The following is a 12,456-nucleotide window of genomic DNA, read 5'->3' as shown; positions in this document are numbered from 1 at the left end:
GAGTGCAAACACCACTTATGAGCTTCTTTCCAGACTCATCCATGACAAGGCATTTTCCCTTTGAGAATAGTACCATTAAGTCTTGATCACATATTTGACTTATGCTCAACAGGTTCACTCTTAGACCTTCTACATATAGAACATTTGCAATGTCTGGCAGTCCAGGTAGAGAGATGATTCCATTTCCTTTAATTTGTGATTTTATCCCATCACCAAAAGTGACATTACCACATTTCTTGGACTCAAAAACCTTGAAGAGAGATTGGTCTCCAGTTATATGTCTTGAGCAGCCGCTGTCAAGGTACTACAAACACGTGTCCATAACCTTAAATGCAGACTTCATCATGAAGCACACTTCGTGCTTAGATGACAGATTAGTGGGAATGGTGTTTTCTCTTATCTGCCTTTTGTGAACTAAACCTTTAACTTTCATTCTTCTCAGACGAACTCCTTTGCACATTTTTATTCTGAGACAATCTAGTTTCTTCTTTGTCAAACTAAGATCTTTTCCAATAATCATCATAATAGAATTCAAATAACTTTTAGACTTGTATTTTCTGATACACTCAAACAAGTAGAGATAGAAAAACAAGATGTCTTTGAAAACAAAGATCTCTTCAAGCCGTTTGAAGCCATGACAACAGGGGTCAATGGATCACACAACAAAGATTAACCATAATCAGAGTGTGCTCGCTTTGATACCACTTGATAGGCCAAGAATGTATTGACCCTTTTGTGATATATTAATTGATTAATTAGCCAAGTTTATCAATTAATCAAATTAACATGCAATGTACGTGGCAGCACAAACAAATCACCAATTAAACTAAGTATGCAGCAGAAATTAAATTGACACAGTAATTTGTTTATGAATGGGGAAAACCTACACGGCAAAAATCCCATCGGGTGATTTTAAGGTCACGACTTCCGAGAATCCGTTATTATCAAAACAAGTGGTTACAAGTAAAAAAATCCCAGTACCTTATACTAAAATACAGTTGAACCCTTACCCCAATAGATGCACAGATCCTAGTACACGACTTGATCACCAACTTGAGAAGGATGTTAGCTACAAAGTTCTTCAGTTCATCCAGACGATGAAAATCAAGAAGCTCCTTGGTTACAAAACCCTATGGTGTAAAAACACAACAGCTTCTTCAAGAGAAAGATGAACTAGGGCAAATTCTATTTCCAGTCACAATTTGCATGAACAAGACTTTGCTTCACACTTGTGCAATTGTGCAACTCATGAAGACCCTTAAAATAATCCTTATATATGTTTAGGGTTGTGAGAAAAGAAAGCCTAAACACATACTCACAGATTGGATGAAAATCAGCTCTGAAAAACTGAGTTTCATAAACCTCGATAGGTAGCCATCTATCGAGTTAGCTATTGAGCCACGGGCTTTAGCAGCTTTTAAACCTCGATAGATGCTTAGTTGTCGAGTTAGCTGTCGAGCTTTAAAATCCAACACTTCATTACTTGATTCTTGGACAGACTTGCATGGCTTTAACACTTGAACTTGAAATCTTTTTTCTTGAATCATTAAACACATCCTAGATCTACCCAATTACAAGTAAAGTGCGTTTTGTCAAAGGATTAGCCAATTACATAAAATTTTGACATATGTTCCTAACATTGAATCACCTATGTCCTAACAAAATGGATTTGGATTCTGGTGGTTGTGATTTGTTCCAATGGGTTTGTAGTTTATTGTACGTGGGTTTATGGTAGATTTTGGTGGGTTTGTTGTTTTGGTGGTGGTTGTTGATTGTAGTGTGATGGTGACGATTGCGGTTGTTATGGTTGGTGGTGTGGCTAGTTGTGGTAATTTCTTTGGTTGTTGGTGGTGGATTCAATTTAGGTTGGTGGTGGAGGCAAAGTTTTAGTGGTAATTGGTTGATCTAGGTTTTGGTGGTGGGTAGTTGATGGATTGTCTTGAGTTTAGGTGGTGGGTGGTTGAGAGAGAGAGAGAGAGACCAAATTAGAGAGGAAGAGAGACAAGAGAGATGGATTAGTTTTATATTTATTTATTGGGTAGTTTTTATTATTTTATTAGGTTGTATGTAAATATAAGAAATAAGATGTTGTGTGTATTGTTAAATGAGTTGATAAAATGGATAAAATAGTTTTATAGAATATAAAATAAGTACTTTTTTAGAAACTCTAATTTGAATGCTCTTAGCAAGTTGTTATTGGATTTCATTTGGGCCCACCTTTGACATTACTTTCTTTATCTACTATTAATAGCTTACCACATAAAGTTTTATTGAGAAATTGTTGTGAATATATTATGTCAGTGGCCTTATTCATCATTATAACAAACATTCATCTGCTGACATGGGTTCTGTGTACAATAGGACTAGAAAGTAGAAGCAATCTGAGAGCATTCGTATAAGCCGATGGGAAATAGCATAATGGGTCAATTTTACACATTCTACCCCAAAAATACCCATATCAATTAAGTTTTTTTTTTTTTTTTTTGAGGATCGCATATCAATTAAGTTAAAGTAATTGTGTAAATATCCATTGTTGTTACAGTAACCGTGTAAATATATATTATTCATATGTATTTTATATTTTATTCTTCTTTTCTATTACCCTTGATATTCTCTCTCTCTCTTTTCCCCTTAATCTCTTCTCTCTTTGCCTCATTAGATATGCTATCTGAACACAAAATCCTCACACAACTCAACATTAGATACAATTTACCTACATAATCCCATAGTCAAGACCAAACCCACAAAGAAAAACCCACATCTCAGCCATACCATTGCAACAAACATAGCCACTGCCACTGCCACTGCCACTTCTAGAGCTTTAACAAACTCTGCTTCACCCTAAAGCCATCACAAACATCCAGCAAGTAAGTAACTTGGGAAATTAAGAAGCTGTGTTTTTTTTTTTTTTTTTTTTAATTTGATTTTGGTATTTGTTTTGGGTTAGATTTGATTTTGGCATTTGATATTTGAGAAATTTGTAGGTGTTGTTTCGGTATTGCTTTGATTGGGTCTTTCTGCATGTGTGGCTCCAAGCTTACTGGTTTAGTTGATGGGGTTGGTTGGTAGAGGAAGAGAGAGATATGATTTGAGAGAATTATAAAAAATTGAAAAAGGAATAGTATATATTTTGATGAAATGTAGTGTAAGATAAATAATCTGATGTAGTGGAGGAGCCACATTAGGACCGAAGGGGCCCTCCCCCCCCCCTACCCCCCAAAAAAAAACAAATATTTGGAAAACATTTAGTGTATATATATATATATATATATATATATATATATGTTGGTGTTATCCTAATCCATTTGAAAATATTTAAGGAAATCTTAACATTAATGGATACCAGGAAATGGACAAATTTTAAATGTAGATGATTTTTTCTGCATTAAGACCTCAATACTTGAAAACAAAAATATAACATATGCTTGTAGTGCAAATTATTTTGACAAATTCAAAATTCAAAGCATAGTAAGTTCGAGAAGATTTCAAGATTGAGATCATCAACATTCTCTCCTCGTTTGTAGGAGTTTTCTCTCTCGACTATGAGAGCTCTCTCTTTTAGGGTTTCCTAAGGGGCTGCCTTTCTTTTCCTTTTCTTTTGCGGATTATACAGCCACGGCAGACGACGTCTCACAATTTCTAGAGAAGATGACATTAACTTTGGAGGAAGAAGAGACTATTCCAATATCAGATGAAGGTCGAAGAGAAGAGTTGGAAAGTTGTGCTTTGAGTCTTATTGGTAAGTTCTTAACCTGCAAACCGTTTAATAAAAGAGTAGCACTAAGTACAATCAAAAAAGCATGGGGGTTGGAAGATGGTGTGCAGGTTGCTGAGGTGGGGTAAAACCTATTTCAATTCAAGTTTAGATCAGAGTTTGAGTTGGACAGAGTATATACCGGTGGTCTTTGGTGTTTTGATAATCAAGCATTGTTGTTAACCAGATGGGAGTTGGGGATGACGGCGACGAATGTCAAGTTTGAATCCATATCTTTGTGGGTTCAAATTTGAGGGCCTCCTTTTGACATGAGAACTTCTCGGGTAGCAGAGGAGGTAGGGAACCGGTTGGGTAAGGTTTTGGAAGTTGAGAAGCGGCGCATCAATGAGAGTCAAAACTTTTTTATGCGGGTTAAGGTTGCGATTCCGTTAGAAAAAGAGATAAGGCGAGGGGCTTTTCTGGCAGGGTCGGATGGGAGGAAACATTGGGTAAACTTCAAGTATGAATGCTTGCCTGTCTTTTGCCATTACTGTGGCCTCATAGGGCATGATCTCCGTTACTGTGCTAAGTATTTCTGTAAAAGAAAAACTGGAGCTGCTGTGGAGTGTGGCTATGGCGATTGGCTGAAGGCTATGGGAGGAAGGGCACGATCACCATAAGGAAGGGGGTTTGGGAAGGATACTAAGCGTGATAATGTCCATGAAGCGAGGGAGGGTACTCAGGGTTCGCAGAGTATGGCGATGGGGGAGGAGAGCAGCGGAGGTGAGGATAGCAACCAGTGCAAAATAGGGACGGCAGTTGGGGAAGTTGCAACCGGTTTGGGTGGAGATGATTTGGCACATCACAAGGTTAGGGCCGAGAATCATGGGCTTGAAAGGTTGGATAAGGAAAACAGAGACACTTGCTCCTTAGTTTTAGGTGTTCCAAATTCAAGTGTTGATGAGGGGACTGAATTGGTGCTATCACTTCAACCAGAGCACGTGCAAAGCATTGTAGAAGGGGCTGGGCTGAGCAAACTTAAAAAACAATCCACATGGACTAGGTTGGCCCGTATGGATGTTGGGCCTGTGGAATTATTTAAAGAAGGAGCTAGGTCCATATTGGGGAAAAGGAACATGCTAGCTATGGGTGCTGATGGGGAGGCAAAAGATACAATGAGTACAGGCAAGAGGGGGAAGATTGGTGAGGATTTACACATGTTAGAAGTGGCAGGGGTGTTGAATCACCCTTGCCGAGAGCAATGAGGCTCTTAAGTTGGAACTGCTAAGGGCTTGGGAACCTTTGGACAGTTCAAAGCCTTCACAAATTAGTGAGGGAACAAGTTCATAATGTATGTTTCTTGAAGGAAACAAGGTTAGATAAAAATGGTTTTAAGAAGCATTGTGGTGACTTACCTTTTAAAAATAAATTGATTCTGAAAAAGCCAAATTCGGGTGGTGGGTTGGCATTACTGTGGAAAGAGGAGATGAACTTAGATGTTATTAATTTTACCGATAACCATATTTTAGCAAAGGTAGTGGAAGACGATGGTTTTGTGTGGCACCTCACAGGGTTCTATGGATGGCCAGAGGCAAATGAAAAGCGGAAGTCATGGGCTCTTTTAACTCATCTGCGGTCTTTCATTGAGGGTCCTTGGTGTTGTATAGGTGATTTTAATGCCATTCTTCATGCATCTGAGAAGCAAAGTGCCCATGCACCTTATTATAATCAGATGGAGGATTTTCGGGTTGCTTTGGAAGATTGTGGGCTGGTTGATTTGGTGTTTCCTGGGCATAAATTTACATGGACTAATAGGCGGCCAGGTTCAGCCCATACAAAACAAAGGCTGGATAGAGCTACGGCTAATAGGATGTGGATGGAAAAATTTCCTGCAAGTTCGGTGTCTCATTTGTTCAGCCATGCTTCTGATCATTTACCTATTTTGTTGAAAACTATGAAGGATCGGCAAGTTAGAGGAAGGGGGTTTGGTGGCTTCAAGTTTGAAGAGAATTGGTTGTTGTGGGATGATTGTGAGGAAGTCGTGACTGAGGCATGGGCAAAAGGTGGTGGTTACAACTCAGGTTTGAGGGGTGTTAGGGACTGTATCCAAACTTTTGGGGCTGAATTGTATGCTTGGGGTTCTTCAAAGAACAAACCAGAAACTGAGGAGATTAAGAGGCTACAAAAGAAATTGGAATTGATGAATGAATGTGAGTTGACTGAAGAAAGCAGAAGTGACTTCCTACTGGTGAGCAAACAGCTTGATGATTTATTGCTGAAGCAGGAGATATTTTGGCGGCAGTGGTCTCGAGTTTCTTGGCTAAAATATGGAGATAAGAACACTAAATTTTTCCATTCCAAAGCCTCCCAAAGACGGCGATGAAATTATATTGAGGGAATCAAGAATGCTAATGGGGTATGGGTGGAAGAAGTTGAGGAAGTGGCAGAGGTGGCGTCAAATTATTTCATGGATATTTTTAAAGCAAGCACGTGTGACATAATGGAAGATTGCCTTACTACAATTACTAATAAACTCACAGATGATATGCAGGAGGTGCTTTCCAGGCCATATAGCAGTGAAGAAGTTAAAGTAGCGTTGTTCCAAATGGGACCAACAAAGGCTCTTGGACCTGATGGTATGAATGCACTTTTTTATCAAAAAATTTGGCATATTGTGGGTAATAAGGTGATTGATGCTGTGTTAGATTTTTTACATTCTGGTAATATGGAGCCTGATGTTAATTATACTCATATTGTTCTGATTCCTAAAGTAAAGAAATTGGAAAAAATGGCAGATTTTAGACCGATTAGCCTTTGTAATGTGATATATAAAATTATTTCAAAAGTTGTGGCGAATAGGTTAAAGCTGATCTTGCCACAGATAATTTCTTCTTCTCAAAGTGCTTTGTACCAGGTCGCCTTATTACTGACAATGTGCTTGTAGCCTATGAGACTCTGCATGCCATGCATATTCGAAGGAAGGGGAAAAAGGGGGCTTTAGCCCTTAAGCGAGATGTGAGTAAGGCCTATGACAGGGTGGAATGGAGCTTTCTTATGGGTATGATGATAAAATTGGGTTTTCCGGAGGTTTGGGTGGATAGGGTTATGAGGTGTGTTTCTACACCATCCTTCTCTGTTCGGATTAATGGAAAAGCCTATGGCAATGTCATTCCTTCTAGAGGTCTTCGCCAAGGTGACCCGCTATCTCCTTATCTGTTTTTGATATGTGCTAAAGGTTTTACCTCACTCCTTGCTAAAGCAGAACTAGATGGGAAGTTGCATGGAGTGGCAGTCTGTAGAAATGCTCCTCGTATAACTAATTTGCTTTTTGCTAATGACTCTTTGATTTTTTGTCAGGCTAATAAAGATGAAGTGCAGGTTTTTTCAGATACCCTACAGCTTTATGCTGATGCTTCTGGCCAATGCATTAACCTAGAGAAGTCTTCTACTTACTTTAGCAGCAATGTATCTGTGGACCAAAAAGCATGGATTATTGATAAGTTGAAGGTGAAGGTCGTGGAAAGGTTTGATTCTTATTTGGGGCTGCCTACTTTGATTGGATGGAGGAAATATGATTCTTTTGCTTTCCTTAAGGAACGAGTTTGGAAAAAGATGCAAGGTTGGAAAGGAAAGTTGCTTTCTAGGGCGGGGAAAGAGATTCTAATAAAAGCAGTGACTCAATCTATTCCTACCTATACGATGGGGGTGTTTCAATTGCCTGGAAAATTATGTGATGAGTTGGATGCTATGTGTGCCAGATTTTGGTGGGGCCAAGTTGGTGAAGAGAGGAAAATTCATTGGAAAAGCTGGAGCTTTTTAACACAGTCAAAGAAAGAAGGTGGGATGGGCTTCCAAGATATTAGATCCTTTAATTTAGCTATGCTAGCAAAGCAAGGATGATGGTTGTTGCAAGATAAAAACTCTCTTTTGTATAATTGTTTTAAGGCAAAATATTTTCCGCGGTGTGAGTTCCTTGAGGCAAAGGATTGTCAAAATAGCTCTTATGTTTGGAAGAGCTTGCTGGCTGCCCAACCGGTTTTGAGGAGAGGGTGTTATTGGAGAGTGGGTAATGGTGCTTCCATCCATGTTCTGAAGGATTGTTGGTTATCTAATCAGCCAGCTAGAAAAATTTTGTTCCAACCTGAGGAGGATATTTGGGAGTGGAGGGTTTCAGACTTAATAGATTGGCAGACCCACCAGTGGGATAGAGAATGGATTCAGGCTTTATTCCATCAGTTTGATGCTGAAGCTATTCTTCAGGTTCCTTTGAGCAGGCGGGTTGTGCAAGATTCCTTGGTATGGTTGTTTACAAAGAAGGGCAGCTATAGTGTGAAGTCCGGGTACCATGTCGCTAAGCTATTGAAGATGGCAGAGAGTTCCTCAGGAGAGACTTCAGTGCAAAGAGCAAGCACTTCCTTATGGTTACGGGTTTGGAAAGCAAAGGTCCCCAATAAGGTAAAACTCTTTTCTTGGAAAGCATGTCAAAATATATTGCCTACACGGGATAATTTGGTTCGGAGAAGGGTGGTGGAGGATGTGAGTTGTTGCTACTGTCATAGAGCTACAGAAACGGTATTGCATGTGCTTTGGGAGTGTGCGGCTGCACAGGATGTGTGGGCGAGTAGTGCTATCAGATTTCAAAAATTTGGGACTGAGCAAGTGGATTTTAGACAGCTAGTAGCTGGTCTCATGCCGAAGCTGTCATTGGAGGAATGAGATTTATTTTGGGTGATTTGTTGGCAAATTTGGCTATAGAGGAACACGGTGTTGCATGGGGGTGTTTTCCAACGCCCATCACGGTCTCACCAACGTGCATCAGATTATTTGAAAGAGTTTGTTGAGGCTCAAGACCAACTGAGTGTACCTGTATTAGTCCACATCCCTGCAAGTCAAGCATGGCAGCCACCACAAGGAGAGTTCTTCAAGTTGAATTTTGATGGAGCCAGTTTTGATAATGGTGCGACTTCGGGATATGGTGCTGTTATTCGCAATAAGAATTGGTGAAGTTATGGCTGCTGTATTTGCCAAGGGAGGTGCTGTGAGGAATAGTGAAGAATTGGAGGTGATGGCTTGTTGCAATGTTTTGGAATTTGCTATAGACGCTGGGTTTATGGAGGTGATACTAGAAGGTGATAATGCCCTAGTTATGAAGATAGTTTCACAGGCTCAACCAAACTTCTCTCGGCTTGGATTGATCTATGAAGATATTTGGTGCTTGGCTGCAGGTTTTAGATCCATCTCAACTAGCTGTGTTAGGTGTAGTGCCAATGGTGTTGCTCATGCTTTGGCAAAATTTGCTAGGTTATCTGATAATGATATTGTATGGATGAAGGAGGATCCTCCCCCTGCTGTGGATGCTCTGTATTTGGATTCTAGTCTTTTGATTTAATGAAAGTTAGTTGGTTCCGGTTTCAAAAAAAAAGAAAAAGCATAGTAAGTTCCGAAATTGGGGCGGAGGTAGGGCCATGCTCCTCTGGCTTTTTCAAAATTCTCCCTCCTCTTTTTTCTGGGACAATTCTTCCTTCTCTATTTTATTGATTTTTGAATTTTGTCTAAATTTCACTTAAGAAAAAAAAAACAGACAAATTTTATTTAAGAGGTAATATGAGCTAAATCAAATTACAGAGATTCCAAAGCTGTAATGGGAGAGTCCTCGATCCAAATTATATCATTTAAAATATGTCTAAATTTCACTTAATATACCCCCATATTTTTGAAAAAGTTGTACAAACATTCAATTAAAGTATTAATATATATATTTTTAATATTCAATAGTTTTTCATATAACTCATTAACTTTAATAGTATTTAAAGAATATATTTCCAAAAATATATATGAAAATATTTTTAATAAAAATTCCTTTTCTATTCCCAAAAAAAAAAAAAAACTCTTCTTCATTTTGTCCTTAGAGAGTTAGTGAAATAGGAATGCATTGATATATATTTTTTCCATTTAAAAAAAAGCATGTTATGATTTTTACTCTTAAAATTTCTGGACTTGTTCTACTTTATCATCCATAAACAATATATATATAATAAAAAGTCCTTTTCTATTCCCCCCCCCCCCCCCCCCCCCAAAAAAAAAAAAAAAACTCTTCTTCATTTTGTCCTAAGAGAGTTAGTGAAATAGGAATGCATATATATATATATATATATATATATATATCATTTAGTATTGTTATTATTATATTCCTATTATTTTGCATTGTAAATGTTACTACATGCAAAGATGACATTTATTATTTAATTTATTTGAAATTAATTAATTTGTATACATTTTATATTTTCTAAAATTATTATTATACTCTAATCTATAATCTATAATTTATTTAACAAAAATTTAAGTTAAAAAATTTGAAGAATATTAGTTGTGGGAAATATAGTTTAAACGATATATATATATATATATATATTTACTTTTGGAGAAGAAGACTAAATACTAATTACATAAGACTTAATAGAAGAAAATATTTATTTTAAATTATATAAATAAATTTTAAATAAATTTTTTAATATAAAAGAAAAATAATATATATATATACAAGAAAAATAGTATATATAATAAATCCTTTTAAAGATATATTTTATGTATAAGTTATACATTTATATGTGTATTATTTTGTGGATTTAAAAATCATATACTATATTATAAAATTTGGGCTTAGAAGCCATGGTTGCGTTAAATAACTACATCAAATTTAAAATAACAAAAAATACATAGCCAATGGTTTTTGTGTGTGTGTGTATGTGTTTTTTTCCTATGTTTTTTGGCTGGATAAACATGCATCCTAAGTGATTTAAGATTTATGTTATGTTCTTTTTTTAATAAAAAAAATGTTAATTGTGACAATGTTTTTCCTTATATATATATATATATATATATATATGTAATAGTTCTCATTCTCTTATAATTCAGTTTGTATTTTTCCCTATGTATTCTTTAAAAAAAAAAAAATACTTGATAAACATGCACCTAAGTGATATAATTTTTACATTTTTTTTCCTTTTTTAAATGTTAATTGTGACCATTTTTTCCTAATAAATATCTTTTTCCTAATAATTCTCATTCTCCTATGATTCCTAGATTGATTAGAAATATAATTTTCTCACAATTGAAAATTCTCTATGTATGTAGAGTTTTTAGTGTATATATCCTTATATATTTTTGCGCATAGTTTCTTCTTCTTCTTCTTTTTACGGCTACTTCTATCCTTTTTTTTTTCTTTTTTTTTTTGTGTGGATAGAAACACTATTTATTGTTCTAATCAATTTTTTCTCTCCCCCATTATTAGTAATTATTATTCTATTATGATTTCTATGTTGATTAAAAATCTAACTCTCCTTTTGTTTTTTTTTTTTGTTTTTTTTCTTATTACTTAGGGAATTTGCTGTTTGTGAATTCCATAGTAGAATCTTTATCAAACCTATCACCACACTATTACATGTATGTATTTCTCTTATTTGTTTTGTGTGAGAGTGTTTTTTAAAGGTTTTTCTTATGAGTCATAAAGGCAATTTTAAATCCATGAAATCCATTATATAAACCTCTATAAATATTTATGATTTATCTATTTATTACTTAAGAATTATCAAATTTTGTATTCTCTCCTAAAATAAGGATTTCATCTTTCTATTCATAGTTTGTATTTGTGTTATGTTTATATGTGTGTTATTAAATTAAATTAATTTTCTTGAATAGTTTTAAAATTTTTATGTTACTATTTCTCATTTTTATTTTTGTTGTTAGTTATATTATGAGTTTGTTTGGAAACTGCTTATTTTGCTGAAATTGAAAACTTTTTGCTGTAAGTATGTTAAAAAAAAGAAGCTAAAAGCTGACTTTTGGAGCAATGAGACTCACTTAACAATGCAATGGGACCCACTTTAGGAGCAAAAAATAAGTTAAAAGGTAAAATAAGCTAATTTTTCTCAAATCCCAAATGCAACCTATATGTGTGTGGAAGAGATTGTTTAACATTATGAGCATGTAACTTTTTTTTTTTTTTAATTTCACTATAATTAATTTTTATTTTGGTTTTTTACAAATATCAATATTGGAATCTATATTTAGCACCCACAAGATATTTGAATAGTATTCATGAAAAATAAAATCTATAACGTAGCATGTTATAAATATCAACAGCATATTTCTTCGCAAGATTGCTATAATCTAGTAATATTAAATCTACATAATGAAAAAGAATCCTCACCTCAACATGATCTTGCAACTTTGGTTGAACTAATTATTATTTTTTTTAACAATTGTTTATATCCTTTTTCTACCTTAGGACTCCTTTAATATTAAATTTTTACAACTATCCACTCATTCTTTAAGGAGATCCTATTTAGATCAAAGAGGCTATATGTGTATTCAAATGTAACTCTAAATAAAGGTTTTAAAAAAAAAATCTCAAGTAGTTTATATGCTCTTCTAGTGCATAACACAATTCAAAAGTAGCTGAAAATGTCATTATAAGACAATTGATAAGTTAGAAGAGAATTATGTTTTTATTTTACTTGATACATAATTTATATGGTTTAGACTAAAGTGATTATCAATTTATTATTTCTTAATAAAATTATTCTAAAATTTTATAGTCGAAACAATGCATATGGGAATGATAGTAGTTATTAATATAATTAGCTTCCTAAAAATGTTTTTTAGGTCCCGTCACTGGCTAGAAAGAAGTTCCTTTATTACTCATAAAAGCACGCACAGGGATGAGAAATATCTAATTTCTCATTGCCTTATTACATAAAAAT

General features: G+C 35.3%; 1 protein-coding gene across 1 annotated transcript; it reads left to right on the top strand.

The window, feature by feature from the left end:
- The first annotated feature begins 4,449 nt into the window (after positions 1 to 4,449).
- LOC126728692 (uncharacterized) lies at positions 4,450 to 8,698 on the top strand. The gene is made up of 7 exons (XM_050434480.1): positions 4,450 to 4,897; positions 5,005 to 5,942; positions 6,246 to 6,464; positions 6,554 to 6,985; positions 7,052 to 7,468; positions 7,640 to 8,149; positions 8,450 to 8,698. The coding sequence occupies exons 1-7, from the start codon at positions 4,450 to 4,452 to the stop codon at positions 8,696 to 8,698; spliced, it is 3,213 nt and encodes a 1,070-aa protein (XP_050290437.1).
- Positions 8,699 to 12,456: the final 3,758 nt, after the last annotated feature.

Source organism: Quercus robur, chromosome 5, assembly GCF_932294415.1.
Source record: "Quercus robur chromosome 5, dhQueRobu3.1, whole genome shotgun sequence".
Taxonomy (NCBI): domain Eukaryota; kingdom Viridiplantae; phylum Streptophyta; class Magnoliopsida; order Fagales; family Fagaceae; genus Quercus; species Quercus robur.
Note: the sequence above shows the minus strand (reverse complement) of the source record. Positions and strands in the feature narration are given on the sequence as shown.